Source organism: Choloepus didactylus, chromosome 2, assembly GCF_015220235.1.
Source record: "Choloepus didactylus isolate mChoDid1 chromosome 2, mChoDid1.pri, whole genome shotgun sequence".
NCBI lineage: Eukaryota > Metazoa > Chordata > Mammalia > Pilosa > Megalonychidae > Choloepus > Choloepus didactylus.
This window is the reverse complement of record NC_051308.1, coordinates 45,972,334-45,988,777: the sequence shown is the minus strand read 5'-3', so window position 1 is coordinate 45,988,777 and position 16,444 is coordinate 45,972,334. Positions and strand designations below refer to the sequence as shown.

General features: G+C 40.1%; 1 protein-coding gene across 1 annotated transcript in view; it reads right to left on the bottom strand.

Moving 5' to 3' along the window:
* PTPN14 (protein tyrosine phosphatase non-receptor type 14) overlaps positions 1–16,444 on the bottom strand; it is a 182,225-nt gene that overhangs the window by 41,292 nt on the left and 124,489 nt on the right. The window contains exons 4-7 of the mRNA XM_037823895.1: positions 11,242–11,339; positions 8,928–8,995; positions 2,675–2,745; positions 1,589–1,676 (exon numbers count right to left, since the gene is read on the bottom strand). Coding sequence (XP_037679823.1) covers positions 1,589–1,676; positions 2,675–2,745; positions 8,928–8,995; positions 11,242–11,339 — 325 coding nt within the window. The remainder of the gene's footprint in view (positions 1–1,588; positions 1,677–2,674; positions 2,746–8,927; positions 8,996–11,241; positions 11,340–16,444) is intronic.

The following is a 16,444-nucleotide window of genomic DNA, read 5'->3' as shown; positions in this document are numbered from 1 at the left end:
TAAAGGGAAATATTCTCCCCTAGGACATATCCATAAGACAGCTTACTTATTTGGTCAATAAGGACCTGTACTAACCAAGAGGGATTACATTAACGTTGACCATCTCTCCCTGCATGCTTTCTTCTCTGCTCTTTCACTTATTCCAGAGCTGACCACATCACTGCCCCCACTGCTACTACTGTCCCACCTGTCATCACTGGGTTTCCAGGAACCGTGTGGTCTGTAGGTGATCACCTTAGTCATGAAAAGATTTGTTGGAGAAAGAGAAAAAAAGAGAAATGCAGCCAAGTTACGCCTGCCCTACAGTGAGTCAGCAGGGCCTGTTCACCCATTCAGAGTAAGCTACAGGAGCCCCCTGAGTACCCTTCCCATGAAAGAGCAACCTAGAAAGTGCATCAGAGCCAAGCACAGTGGGTTTCAACACCATCTCAACTGTCCCTATTTCGCAAGTCTCAGAATTACTAAAACACAACAAGCAAATGACCACAACAACAAAACCCCCAACTTTCAGCAATTTGGGAAGTCAGTTTGCTAGAAGTGGAGAAAAGTTTTCTGATTTTTCAATGACCCAAAATATCATGACTATATATGGGCTACTGAAATGTAAGTGGGATGCAGATGGCTTCATAAGGCATTATTGCAAGGAAAATGGATTACAACCCTACGAAGGGCAGCCATTAGAGAAGCAAAAGAAAATTAAACAAATCTAAAAAAGAGTCATTTAGCCCTTTCCGCAAGCTGCGGCCACCCTGTTTGATTCTACTTGATGCACATGGGCAGTTCTCATTAAGGCAAATTGCAAACGTGCAACAGAGGGGGAACAGAACACTTATAAACCAGCCAGTGGAGCCAGTTGGAGTGAAATGTTTGTGCTGAAATTGCAGGCATCTCCCAAATTGCTGAAATGTGCCAGTTGCTTTAGGATTCTGATAAAACTCCATTTTTCGTAAAGTTGGTCAGCAGAGAGAGGAAAATGAATTTGGATATGGGCTCAGGCCCATAAATGACCATGCACCATGACCTGCCCCAACCACACCCATTTCAGGAGGTGTATTTGTTGCAAAGGACATGATGTGCTATAACAGTTTCCTAGACATAGTTTCCAGAAAACATCAGAGGGGCTGGAAACCCACAATGGAGGCCTCTATAGAGTTGGAGAAATAAAGTTTGTGATTGCATGCAGGAAATGTTTCATTCCACATTACAAACAGATATCCCTGTATCCGTACAAAGGAAAAAAAGAGAATAAGCCTGGGGAAGAAAACTACAGGCTAAGGTCTTTACTGAAGCATACCCTGTAAGACCAGATATGTGCTTGGATACCTTCAAGGCACAGGATGGGCTGGTATTCTGTATGCAGAACACTATCTTATAAATGAGATATTTTGCTGAAGACCAAGGAAAACTTCAAACTCTCTAAGTTAAGAAAAAGCATTTGCTTTACCTAAAGTAAATTGGACTTGCCAACTAATGCCACACAGCAATAAGAAAGCCAAGCCATCTGGCCCACTGCTATCAACACTGATGTGTTCCAAATGCCTGGGTCCTTCTGAGAAGGATAGAGCAAAGATATGCCACACTACGTTACCTTTACAGGGAAGCTTTCCTGTCCAAACCCATCCAGACGTTCCACTTCATTGATGTACATAAGTTCAGCTTCTGCTGGCAGGATTCCACTAAAATCAAAATAGCATCAAAGGAGGAAATGGTTAAGGACAACAAAGTCAGTGGAAGAGCTTACCCTCCTGATGGCAAATTCAGAGCTGTGGTTTAGCTCTAGTTTCTGGGAAAAGCAATCATCACCCAACTGTAAAGGTATGGTGTGTTGGCAAACATAGTCCCCAGTGGCCTTTTACTTAATGGAGAATAATAAGAGGAAGGTAAAGGTATTTACTTAAGGGTCACAGCCCTACAAACACTACATAATTATTCCAGACATCCCTGTGAATAATGCTACCAGCTTTAAAAAGAAAAGATATTTTTCTCCCATCAGGAGAAATTTCTATTACTAAAGAAAAAAAGAGAGAGAGAGAAAAGTTTATAAGGATGATATTTTGGGAGCCAAGTGACCAAGATGAGAGTCTAGGGTTACTGTATAGGTCCTCTGAGGCTGGAAGGGAAGGGCGTTTGTTTTATATTAGTCCAAAATAGTTCCAAGTAGCCGTGACATTAAACTCTTAGTGCTTCCTTAAACTGGTCCCCCAAGTTTCCCTCTTGATCTCCCTCTCAAGAGGAAGGGGCCTTTGCCTTCCCATGTCCACCGGAGGTAGCTCTTTAACTCTTCCCTCAGCACCGGCATTCCCAGGCCTACCATACTTGGCCACAGATTCCTAGAAAGGCCACAGAGAGGAATTATCCTAGCCAACAGCTCCACATCTGTATGGGCTTTCTGATGTTAAAGAAAAAAAGGAAAGAAAGAAAGGGAGAGAGGGGGAATAAGGGAAGAAAAGAAGGGAAGGACAGAAGGAAGGATGGAGGCAAAGAAGGAAGGAAAAGTAGCACCGTTTTCAACCCATATGCACCTGTCTCAGAATAGGACAGAGGTGAGTTACACGGACCTTTGTTGACTCAAGGCAGGGACTGGGCCTAAGGAGGCTAATGCCTCCTGCCCCCCTGACAATGGCTGTCTGTTGGGCCAGGCAGCCCCCTGCCCCCTCTGCCTGGCCCTCCTCACCTGTGGGCTTTGTGTTCCTGGGCTACCTTCTGTGTCAGCTCCTCCAGAACAGCCTCTTCCAGGGCCAAATCCTGTAGGAATGGAAAGTGGTTAAGTTCAAGAAGCTCTGAGCATTTGCTACTTTGCTTGCAAACCTTAAAAGCTCCCTTCTTAGGCTAGGCCTCCCTATAATTGTGCCTAAGAGCCTCCTCCCAAATGCCTCTTTGTTGTTCAGATGTGGCCCTCTCTCTCTAGCTAAGCCAACTTGGCAGGTGAACTCACTGCCCTCCCCGCTACGCGGGATCAGACACCCAGGGGAGTGAATCTCCCCGGCAATGTGGAATAAATATGACTCCCGAGGAGGAATCTAGACCCAGCATCGTGGAATGGAGAACATCTTGACCAAAAGGGGGAAGTGAAAGGAAATGAAACAAGCTTCAGTGGTAGAGAGATTCCAAAAGGAGCCGAGAGGTCACTCTGGTGGGCACTCTTACGCACAATATAGACAACCCTTTTTAGGTTCTAATGAATTGGGGTGGCTGGCGGTAGATTCCTGAAACTACCAAACTACAACCCAGAACCCATGAATCTTAGAGACAATTGTATAAAATGTAGCTTATGAGGGGTGACAATGGGATTGGGAAAGCCATAAAGACCACACTCCCCTTTGTCTAGTTTATGGATGGATGAGTAGAAAAACGGGGGAAGGAAAAAACAAATAAACAAACAAACAAACAAAGGCACCCAGTGTTCTTTTTTACTTTAATTGCTCTTTTTCAATTTAATTATTATTCTTGTTATTTTTGTGTGTGTGGTAATGAAGGTGTCAGGGATTGATTTAGGTGATGAATGCACAACTATGTAATAGTACTGTGAACAATCAAATGTACAATTTGTTTTATATGACAGCATGGTATGTGAATTTATCTCAGTAAAATGAATTTAAAAAAAAAAAAAGCTCCCTTCTTCAGAAGACGTTCCTCATCTGCCTTGCCTCTTTGATCCCTCCTTTACTCCTTCAGAATTAAAGGCTGTAATTTTCGGTACTGACTCCTCATTTTTACTTTTAAAATGTGGCTCTCCACAATAATTTAAGTTATTCCAAGGTGTATTTTGGGTGGCCACCTAATTTCTGTAGGGCCAGGGAATAGCTCCTTTTATAATTTACATTCTTCCCAATCTGCCTGTCTCTCAGAACCAGTTTTATTAAAAATGCTTTGCATGCATACACCTGTATATTTTTAACGATCAGAGTATAGGCAAATGAGTTCCAGGTCATTATCCCTTCAAAAGTCGAGCCTAGGAAGGGACTGTGCCAGACTTTTATGTTCACCACCACAAAACCAGAAAACTGCCTCAGAGCCCACATGAAGGCAGAGCAGACTCCTGCTGACATTCACGGGAGTGGAGGCCATGATGTTGGTAAGACAACAGCTATGCCGCTGACCAGCTGATACCTCAATCAACTGAACACCAGACCCCTGACCCCTGTGGGCTCTGAAGAGTCAATTACAAGCATCTTTTCCCAACTCTCCTTCAAGTGACTTCATGGTGGGAGTTTTTACACCATGGAAATCAGGGCTTGTCAAACATTTACCAGCAAAGCACTGTCTAGGATAGAGGGATGGAGTCTGGAGGAATAAACCCAAGACGGGAGACAATAGCAATCATTTACTGAAAGCCTGATAGATGTAGTGATCACAGAGCTGGCCTCATCCCTTTTGGGGGCCTGGTGGGGCCCAAGGGGGCTCAAGCCATGGGGCCAGCGGCCTCCAGCCTTCCCAAGCAGCAGCTTGCACAAACCCCAGGCTGGCGAGCACGGAGAACACAGGTGTGCCGCATTTTCCTCTGAGCTCTAGAAAGGATGGCCGAAGGGACCCTGAACCGTGTGACCTGATAAGGACACACCTGAGGCTCACGCTAGACATTGAGGGGTGGGGGGAAATGTTTCAGCAGAAAACATCCAAAATACCTCTTTGCCTTGATTCCAAATTAAAGAGTTGCCTCCAATTTAATAACTTTTCAGGGATAAAACACTATGACCATAAATGTTTCTTACACCTCAACTGTAAGAAACATTTCATCTCAAAACCATTAAAATGTGAAACGTGAATATTATTTTCAAAACTGGAAAATGAAAATGTAACTGTATTATTGGAAATTCTATAGCTCTGCAGATGGCTGTGAGAGACCTTAGAGAAGATGGAGGGAATTATGGCAGCTCTTATTTTTCACGTGTTAACTGATTAATTTGCTGTTTCCTGCTTAGGCATTCACTAAAATGACTCAAGTCCATGATAGGAAATAAGCTTAACATTTTAAATTTCATGCTGTAAAATAACAAAAATTCCATATGGCTTAGAAATTTAGCTATGTATATGCATCTAGGCATTAAGTAGTAGAAATAACCCAGTGCTAATTTTGAAAAGCTAATGAAAGATACATGTTAACCAAATAAAAGGAAGGAAAGATCAAAAAGTGTTCCATTAAACCTCTGCTTCCTAACTTAAAAAAAAAAAAAAAAAAAAAAAGATGCCTCCCTGCTATTGTATTCAACTGGCTCAATATATGCCTTGGGGCCTCCCTGAGGTATGTGCCTCTGCCACAGAGAAATGTGAGAGCCACTCCACACAAATGAAAAATGGCCGAGTACATGCCTGTACACAGCCACACACCTGCGGAGTGCACTGTGTACTTAACTTTGTTCTTTTCTCTGCTGAAGAAATGCCATTTGACAAATTCGGTTACTTTATAAGATCAAACAAGACCATTCATCCCATCTTCCCTCCCCCACCAGAGGAATGCATTCTTCTCTTTCAAAGCGCCAGTGGAACTAAGCAGAAAGTTTATAACCCTCCATGGCTCCCCACTGCCCATCTGATTAAGTCGACACCTGGGCATGGCATTCAGCCCATTCTTCAGTGTGACTAAGCCTCCCTTTCCGGACTCCCCTCCCAAGGGTTCAAGGACTCAGGCAAACCGAACTCAACTCCTCTTCACAAATCCAATCACACTCAAGCTGACCTCTCCGAGAAGAACCCCTCACACCCTAGGAAAAATCAACCCATTCTTTGGATCTTATCTCTGCTAGCATTTCCCTTGACAGGGCTTTTCTGTTCCCTCCAACTGGATGTAAACTTTTACTTCTCTGGACTCTTCTTTCCTGTGCACGTTCTGCCTACTGTATTTCTTCCATAGTTATCTGCATACTCATCCTATTCTTCATCCTCATCTCCTTCCCTCTGCTAAGTATCTCGAAAGCAGTAACTTTTTTTTTAAATCAGTTTTTATTTATAAAAACTCTACACTACAATGTGTAAGTTTCATATTGTCAAACAAGTTTTTAATTATGCAAAACTGGTTAATAATCAATTGTACCTTCTGCTTGTCCTCTGTCTGCTTACATTTCAAAATGCTTCTAGTGATGCCACCTGGAAGCACACTCCTCAATTATTCTTATGTTTGCATGGCAAAGACACAATAATAATGCTGATAAGAAGATGATGATGATGACTAAATTGTTATTGAGAACTTAACTAAGTGCCAAGTTAGATACTTCACGTGCAATATCTATTTTAATCTTCGCAATAGGTTTAGGCTTCTTAGCCTCATTTTTAGATCAGAAAGGTTAAATAACTTGCCCAAAGTCATATAGCTGGTAAGTGGCACAGCCAGATTATGGGCACAGAACTACCCAACTCCTGTGGCTCTGCACCTCTCTGACATGGTGCATCCAGAAGATAACAGGGGGACGGGGGATGAAGGTACATGGCTGATGGCAAAGTCTAGGAATATTCCCAACTCAGAGAGATACTCAGACAAGCATCAGCTTCTGCTACATCATTTTCTAGATCAGCGCTATCCAATGGAACTTCTCCAATGATGGACATGTTCTATATCTGAGCTATCCGATACAGTAGCCACTAACCACATATGGCTATTAAGCACTTAAAATGTAGCTAATACAACTGAGGAACTAAATTTTTGATTTTTCAGTTAATTTTAATTAATTCAGATTTTACTAGTGGCTACCATATTGAAGAGGGTAGACTAGATCTAAGAATTACAATGTCAATATTTGTCGGTTTATGGTGAGATCTGTGAGGTCAATGCTTTTTAAGCATCTGATCTGCCAGCGGGGACAGAGCCTAATTCTGAAAGAGGGATGATGTACAAAATAACTCCTTTACCACTTCATAGCACTTTAACCTGTCAGAGCATTTTATCATCTACAAATTCACAAAGATCATGCTGCTAATCACTTTGAAAATTCTGAACAGCACTCAACTCTGGTCTCTGCCTACAGGCTATGCGATAAAGACCTTTAATGAGAGAACAGTGAAAAAAAGTTGTGGAATATTATCAACCCAATTCATTCTACTCCATCAGATAAAAAAATGCACATTCTTTAAAATTTAAAGGCATGAACTTCACTGTTTTCATATCGAGCATATTAGAAAACATCCTGACTTTTGAGGTGATCTGAGATGTTAGAGATGTTGGTTCAACCAGGTTTACACTCAGTCCTATGAAGAACTTCTCTGCTCTTTGAGTGAAGGTTGATTTAATGAGCAGAATTAATAAGGATTAAAAAACAGCAGACAGTAGATAATACTGCTATTTTCTTGAAGGGAAGAAGAATAAGGATAGAATTAATCATGAAAAGTTAGATTTTGCACTATTTCCCTAACCTAGATGAGCAAGGTAAGCTTTGGACCCATTAAAATTCACTGTATGCACTGATAGGGGTAGCAATTCCAGCCTTACTTATCCTAGTCTTAAAACCTTTGTCACAGATGCCTCACCTTCTCCAATATGCCATAGCCAACCAGATGCCAAGTTCTGCCCATTTGACTTCCAAAACATCTTTTACATTCCTTTCTTGTTTTTATCTCCACTGCAAATGTCTAAATTATACCTCTTGCCCAGATCACCACAGCAGATTCCCAACTGACTTCCTACAGTCTCTTTGCATGAATCCAGGGGTTCTCGAAGTATGGGATCTGCAAACTCTTGGAAGGAACACATACATTCCAACTTGTCAGATGACTTCAGTCCCATCAGCCACTATTCTCCTTTAGCACCCCTGAGCTGTAGATAGTCAAACTACCTTTCCCAAACACCCAAGCCACCTTGCCTCTTATCTGTCTCTCTAAATATCACTCCTCACTCCCTACCATCTCTGCCTATTCCAACTGGCCTGTTCTTTAAGATATAGCTCACAGGCCATTAGTTTTTAAGGATCCCCTAATCCCCCAAGTGCACGAGACCTCTCCTCACATAAAATCCTGATAATGCTTTGTTACATTTGGCCTTACATTCTGATTTTGCAAATTTCTTATTTACTCAACCACACTGTAATCTCTTTGAGGACAAGCACCGTTTCCTATATAACTTCATCCCCTGGAAGTACTCAGATCAATGATCATCAAAATAGATCAAAAAAATAAGAGTTGAATGATCATGATTTCTAACATTGGAGCCATTCATTAGATTGGTTATAATTCTTCTCTAATATGGATTTTCAAATATTTTAATGATAAAAACTAGACTCCTGCATCATCAAAACTCTCTCATTTACCCTGAAGCTAACAAAAACAAAACCAACCAAACAAACAAACCAAACAAAAATCCCCCTGGCATTAAAACCCAGTCTCATCTCTGGTTTAACTCAGGAATGGTTATTTTACTTCAGTGATTCATTCAACAAATATTTTATGAGCACATACCGTGTGCCAAGCAACAGTAGACAAGACAGATAAGGTCCCTGCATAAGGACCATAGAGCTGATGGGCTGACAATAAAACGTAACAACAAACAACAAACACCACACAGAAAGCAGATGATGGTTGGGGTGTATCAGAAAAGTGGACAAGGAAAAGGAAGACCTCTTTGAAGAGGTGGTATCAGAGTTGAGATCTGAATGACAAGAAAGAGCCAGTCATACAAAGATTGGGGCAGAGCACTCCAGAGGAAAGCCGAAGTACAAGGGCTCTGGCGTGGGAGTTCAGAAAGGCTGAGAGCCAGCATGCTGGAGGGCGGTGAGTAAGCCATGCGGGGGGTGCGGGGAGATGCGGGCGTGGGGGGCCTTGATGCCTGGAGAAAGCATCTGCACTTTCTCAGCGTTTTATAAAACTTCTCTCTACTTTATAAATGCATTTAGTTTCCTCCCCAGGGAATATATCTACGTAAAATCCTCCGAGATTTTCAAAGGAAAGAATTAAAGGTCCAAAGAAGGTAGAAAATTAATTAAGACAAGGAAAATTATACTTACCATAGGAAATAGCACATATTCTCTGAGGAAATCTTGAGAATCAAACTGATTATAGTCTCCAAAATCAGCTAAAACAGGGGGAGAGGGGTAGTATGAAATTAAAGATGGAATAATATAGGATAAACTTACCACATTTATTTTTCCCACTCCATCCTATTTCTACATTATTAAATAAAAATAGTGCCAAGATTTGTTTGATATCATTATCATTTTTACTTAACACTGTAAATATCAACATGTGAGTACTGCTATGCACTTTTCTAGACAGAACAGCGAAATTTGAAAGCAATTCCTAAAAGGTATTTAAAAACATTTAATAAGCCTATATTTATCTGTTTTTAAATATGTATCAATTCATATGAATATATGTTAAAGGGACTTTTCCAAGGTTATTCTGGAAAACCGAAGAGCAAAACCCATCTGCATCTTTTCATATATTTGCAGCTGGAAATTCCCACTGTAAATCACCCTTGGCAAGCAACCCTGAAAATCTTTACACCTCTTAAACAACTTCACATGTTGCAAGATGCCAAAAATTCTGTTTTGTCCTGTTTCCATGTCACAATGTTATGTTTGAACTCATGCAAAATGAATACAGTGTCTGTGTCATAAATATATAAATGCCTTGCTTCTAATCCCACTTGCTCTCACAAAACTCAAACCAACATGAAATTTTAATTTCATGTAAAAGATTTAGCACCAGATAGAAATGGATGCAGGTATCTTTAAGGTAACACTAGCTATAGAATGAGGGGATACTTATACACATACAGAGGACCAATGTAAAGAAGTCACTGGGAAGGTAAAGATCCACCCACAAACTTAGCAAATAATTACCAATTAGGTGAGGCATTCAAGAATAGGAAAGATCACTCGGTAGCCTATTCCCAGGTTTAATCATCAGTTAGCATATTTCATCACAATTTATATCTCTGTTGAGGTGTTTTTCTATTTGCCCAATAAGGGCTCTCAGGATTACTTTTTAAATATTATAGCCAAATGGGGATTCATCAGACTGAACAGTCGGTTTCAAGGATCCAAGGAATAGGGAATCTAAACAAGTTCACCAACTTCATTCAGCTTGAGAGCTTTCACCAGGTCCTCCAGCATCCAAGATGCCAAAATAAGTCTAATGGTGATAGGGAAAAAGAGTAAATAAAGCGCACAAAAAAGAAAACTCTTCAAAGGGAGAAAGACCCAATTTGAAGATGAAGAATATATCAGATCTTTTCTCTCTTCTCTCTATTAAGGGACTCTTCTCCATTATTTCAATGATGCTATCACAGATTTTTCTGTTATAACTGGTCTTTGTTTCTTCCCCTTTCAGGCTTTAAGTGGTCAGATGTAATGCAACATAGTTTGCATATTTCTGTCCACAGGCTAACAACAGCTGCTAACTGCACAGGAATCTCTGTCCAACAGAAATCACTGAACTACTAATACTCCAGAATGGAAAAGGTCAAGGAAAGTTTGCCTTTCCAGTCATTGAGAATCCAAAAGGTTCAAATTCAGTTCAAAGTTTGGGATGGAAGTTCAGTTCACAGCTTCTAAAACAACAGACCATACAGCAAGAACTCAGCTGCTAACAGGTTTATACTTGCACATTAGCTGTTTTTAAAGAAAATAATGACTGAAAGGGAGACACATTTCTTTCTAAAAATTTTGTTACTCTCTATGTGTTTTCCATATGACTAAAGGCAATTAAGCCACCACTCAATGAAGAGAAATGTGTAAAGAATTTATATAAAAAACACCTAATAATAATTTAGAGAAGATAAAGGATAGCTGTCTGATAAATCTAAAGAGGACAGGTTGAAAATATATTTACTATTGCACATTTGTTGTTTCCCATTACAACTGTTTACTTTTAATTTATCTCTTTAAATTAAATGTATTAGAATAAAATACAGTATAATGTTTAAACATTAAAGCCATCACACCTGAAATCATTGTGATATTAACACAGTTATCAAGCCACAGACTATGACCACATTGTGTGGTTCAAGAATTCTGAGAAAAGTTCCACAAACCCTGAAATACACCTTTAATTAAAGGCAGGATAAAAGCTGTTATTTCTTCAAATAAAACTGGAATTACACAAGCATGAGCAGTTTGCAAAGAACTTTGAGAAATCCACCCTCCTGCCACCGAAAATCACTGTTTCATTTTTAACTTTTAAGACATCTTGAAATGAAAAGGGAACATTATGAAGGGATCATTTAAGGAAATCAAACCTTTCCTTGGGAAGCCAGAAACACCATAATCAAATAGACAGAGATTTCACGTGCTAGTCAGATGGTAAGGTATATCTCACCTTGCACAGCTAAACCGGCTAGCCGAATCACCTGTTCCAATGTACACCGTAATCGCCCTTCAAGCACGTCTTTTTTAACTTGCAGGTAATACTGATATCTGTTCGTGGGAGAAGAGGAACAAACAACCTTTAAAAAAAACACATACTTGGAATATATTCACACAACACAGATGTCTCTCAATGTAGAACCTTGTGCACACAGCAGGATACACAGATGATGTGGAGGTGATGTGGATAAGGTTATCTCTACAGAAGATGGAAAGTGGCCTCTGCCTGTGTTTATCTTTGTTTGATGTGGCAGGTGCCACATCCCGTTCATTCTCAGTTTGAGAATTCTCATCAAAATCATTTATTTGTGGGCCAGCAGGCTGAACTACTGATAAGGACCAGTTTTTCCTAACGGAGACCAAGAATGAAAATGTTCTTCTATACCTGGAGAGGCACAACACAGCTGCCAAAGCTACATTAAACAGCGCACATTCCTGAACAAACTCTAGAAACACATCATCTTTGGTAGCATAGACCATAAATAGGCCAGATAATTTGGAATTCTGCTAAAGGACAGGATAGAGCTTCTCAGAGCCTGGCTCCACCCTACCTGTCTGTGACTCATAAAAATCTACTCTAACGCAATAACAAACCTTCCAACTCCAAGTAAATTCTCCAGCTAGCAAAGTTCAGATGGACAGTATGTGCCCAAACATAGCAGCAATTCTCAGACTAGACCACTGTCCCAGAAGCTAATATAGTATATATTGTTCCCTTGCCAATAAAATCACACTCTCAGAATTACCTAAACCTTTAAAAATCTCTTCACCCCAGACTTTCACCTACAGGACTCTCTTCATAGACCATACCTTAAAACAGCCACATTCTCTAGCATTAACTCCTAACAAATACCAACAACCCTTTTGCTACTGGCAACCATGACTCTATTTTTCCTTAACTTTGACATCTCAATCAAGGAGGACTCAAGGGACTCAAAGCCCAACGTTTCTGAAGAGAGACAATAAGCCCCATTGGCTAATTATTTCTGGGTCTACCTTGATATCAGGGTATCACTACGTATCAATCTAATGCATGTTTGAGAGAAGGGAGCAGGCTCTCTGCATTCTCCAGTAGAGTCCTCCACTTTTTCTGTCCTCTTGGGTCTACTGGATGGGGTAAAGACAACCCAGTTGGTCTTTTGTAGGTGTTTTTATTTCCCGGCTGCCAAAACAAATACCACACAACGGGTTGACTTAAACAATGGGAATTTATTGGCTCACAGTTTTGAGGCTAGGGGAGTCCAAAATCAAGGCATGAGCAAGGCTGTGCTCTCTCCCTGAAGACTGTGGCATTCTGAGGCTGGCTGCCAGAGATCGTTGGTCCTTGGCTTCTCCATCACTTGTCAATGCACATGGTGGCATCTTCTCTTTTCTATTCTGTGTTCTGTTGACTTCCAGCTTCTGGCTACTCCCTGTGGCTTTTCTTCTGTGCCCCATTTCCTTTGCTTATAAGAACTTCAGCCATATTGGATTAAGGCCCACCCTGATTCAGTTAGGGCACTTTAACTTGAAACATCTCCAAAGGTCCTATTTACAAATAGGTCCACAGCCACAGGACCAGCTGTTGGGACCTGAACATACCTTTTGTGGGGGTCACAATTCTGTCCCCAACAGTGGGAAAAACCTATACTGAGATCAGAAGGGCAAATACCAGAAGTCATTTAAAAATCCTTTTTACTCAAATTTCATAAATAACAGGAAAACAATCTTTCTTTTCTATTTCCATCCTATCTTTCTCCTAAGAAATTCATAGTCATTTTATAGATTCCACTAGTCAATCAATAATTTTACTTCCTGCCTAGATCATCTGACTACTAACGGATATAACAAGTGTCTGTTGATTTTCAGAGACATATCACTTCACATGTACAAAAAACCTGTGTGTCCACTTTTCTCAGGTGGGACCATTCACTACTCCAAGCCCAGTGGACACTGCTCTGTCTTTGTCCAGTAATTATATCCTTAGCTGGTTAGAAGCATCACGGATTCCAAGTCCCAACAAATAAGAACAGAGACTATATGTAAGCACTTGTAGTTAAAAGACTTTTGATGGTAATCAAGTGGCAGCTCCTCTGTTTCTGAATGTGCACAGATTAATAAGGAAGAAAACACCAGATAGAATAATTTAAAACCCTATGAAATAGAATATGATCCATTTATCTGTATATATTTTTTGAAGGAGTCTTTGGCAATAATACATGACGGAAGGGGAAGTCACGACCTGCCTCTTCATTTTTCACAGGAGAAAATCAAGAGTAAATTAAAACATTGTGAAGCAGTAATTGTATACAATTTTTAAGAAACATCATAAGAGCAAATAAAAATATCCAAGGCCAAGGAATTCTGAATTGCTATTAAAACATGCTGCATCAACATCCTTTCTCTTCCCTTTTCTGTTTACTATTACAGTCAAGTACCTGAACTTAGACTTATCTTCAAATGTTTCGCCCGAGGTTAGTTAACATTACAGAAAGGTGGCCCTCACATATTCACTATGATGGAAGTGCCTGCTTGTCTCCCATTCCTAGGGAAAAAAGAACTGAAAGCTAGTGTGCACATGGTTAGTGTCAAGGATTGCAATAGGTTCCAGGGTTCCACTCAGCAACCCAGGAGCTCCAACAAAAATGCTTTATATTAGCACCTTTGCTTCAAGAAGTAGGCACCCTGTCAGTTACAAGCAAAGCTCAATGTTGTTTAGCCTACTTAAAATAAGTAACCAATTGATGCTAAAAAACATACTCTAATAATGCATAGTACCAGTTCATCACCTGGGAGAAAGCTCAGTAAAATCTGAAATAGGAAGGGAAAAAATGGGCTTTAGAAGATTTCTTTCATGCCACATATCACAACACATTTCCTATTTGTGCTCTTCACTTTTCCTTCAAGGATTTTCTTCAACACCATGCTCTTTCATGGCTCCCCCTGTTTGGTTCTGACGTTTCTGTGGATGCCTCTGGGCCAGTTCTTACGGTAATAGCAAAGGTTCCACTCATTCATGTGATGTAGGCTTCCTTTCGGAGACCTTAGGAATTTCTCCCTGTGGCCTGAGAACCTTTTATGGAAGACCTTTTATGCTATAACCTAGTCAGCATCCTGTGGAAATGTAGGCAAGTAAAGGGATCCCAAGTTACCAAAAGTTCTTTTAAATCTCAAGAGTTCATTGTGAAAGCAGACAGGTCATTCATCTAAAGACTGCACTTTTAAAAACTAGGAGGAACAAGAAGAAAATTTACCCTACTGCTACCAGATCCCACCATACCTTTCTTCAATAAAGTAAAAGAACACAAAAACAAACAAAAACAAACAAGAAAACAGAATCTCAGGGTATGAAGGAATCGTGAAGTTTACTGAAGAAAGGTACAATGGGATTCTCAAATAAGAAAACAAAGCGAAAAACAGAAAACAAGATCTCAAGGTAGGAATGGATAGTCAAGGTCACCTATTTCCTACTAACTGTACAATGTTTGAGTTTCTGCCTTTACTCATTCCTTTTCCTCTCAAGTGGTTTTACTTATTTTCTGCTCCACAAGCCTGGGAGACAGAAGGATATTAACATGTACTTCCTGAACATAGAACAATAGTTCTACAGTTATCCCTTCCACATCACAACTTCCCCTATCAAGGCTGTGATATATCGCAGGTCGGCATAAGACATGAAATGGGAATTTGGGGGGAGTTTTGCAGAAGCCACAGAGGACATGCAAAGGCCAGCAGATGACGAAAAGGCTAGAAATGTGCAGGGTTGTTATATAAAAAAGGCATTCTGGTAGACTGTGGCATCAGGGTCTATCCCTAGGGATTTTCAGGCCAGCAAAGGCTATTCTGAAAATTAAAAAAAAAAAAAGGTTTAGCCTACAGATGTAAAAGTTAACTGGAGAGACACTGTCAGCCGATCAAGAAGCAGCTAGGGAGTTTCCTGAGACCCTGAAAAAAAAAATTTTTTTTACATGGATTTTCTAGATCGTGGGGGCACTACACTCCTAACTCCTGTGATGTGGAAGGGATAACTAGTTTTCTTTCGCTGGTGATCCCAACTTTTGTCCACATCTGTCACTTCCATAATGTATGACCAAGTTCTATTACAGATCCGTCCCATCCTAGGAAACAATGAATCACAACGTACCAGCCAGGAACATCAAGGATTGTTCCTGGTCATTTTGGTTGGATGTAGACTCGTACTGGGATGGAAAACCAAAGAGCTGAGGAATGCAGTGTTCTCTTCTGGAAGCCATTCAGACTACAAGGGAAACTCAACAGCATCAATGATATGGTGCTATTACTATATGAGACTGTGGATAATTACTATGTGAGACTACAGAAATGAGGATGAAATTTGGACCACATTGGAAATTGTTTGGAATACTTTTACTCAAAAAGCAATTTACAAAATATAATAATTTTATCACATATGAAGACTAAATTTTAAAATATGAACTGAAATTGTATTTCTACAGTGATGTTTGGTTTTTGCTTGTTTTTGATTAGACATTCAATTATAACAGCAGTAAAACATAGCAATGAATTCTATTTTGGAAACATGCAATTTCATGGAAGTATACTCCACCCTGTCATAGCTTTGGTTGGAGGGGAAAAGAAAAAAAAAAACAATCCTCATGCCAGGAAAGTTAACTATCTGCCAACTTTCCAAAGCGATCCTCTTTGAAAACCCAAGCTCACAAGGAAAACTTTTTAACATTTTTTCATATTCAAAGACCTGGAAATAGCTTGTCCAACTGCTGATGCCAAATGAAAGGTTTTAAGTTAGGATTCTACTCTCCCTCTAAGAATTGGTAAGCATAGTTATGGTTGTTGAATAAAGAAAGGCACAATCTCTGTTTTCAAAGATATTTTTGTTTTGTTTCATTTTTAATCTATGGAGAAGATTAATTTGTTGATTGAAGGTAGGTTTCTCTGGGTGAAACAGAAAAAAGCTTCCTAGCACAGTGTTATTAAACACTATAAACTAGGAAGTGACAGGTGCTATGAACCAATCTTCGGAGGCCTCATCTATTTGGGATGTTGCTATCGAAGGGCAAGAAAATAAGCGACTTTCCCAAGTTCCTTCCTCCCCCAAGATTTTGAAGAGAAAGTTTTAAAAACGCTGTATTGGGTCAAATCAATGGGGCATTCAGCATTATATTCTGCTTCCGACAGTG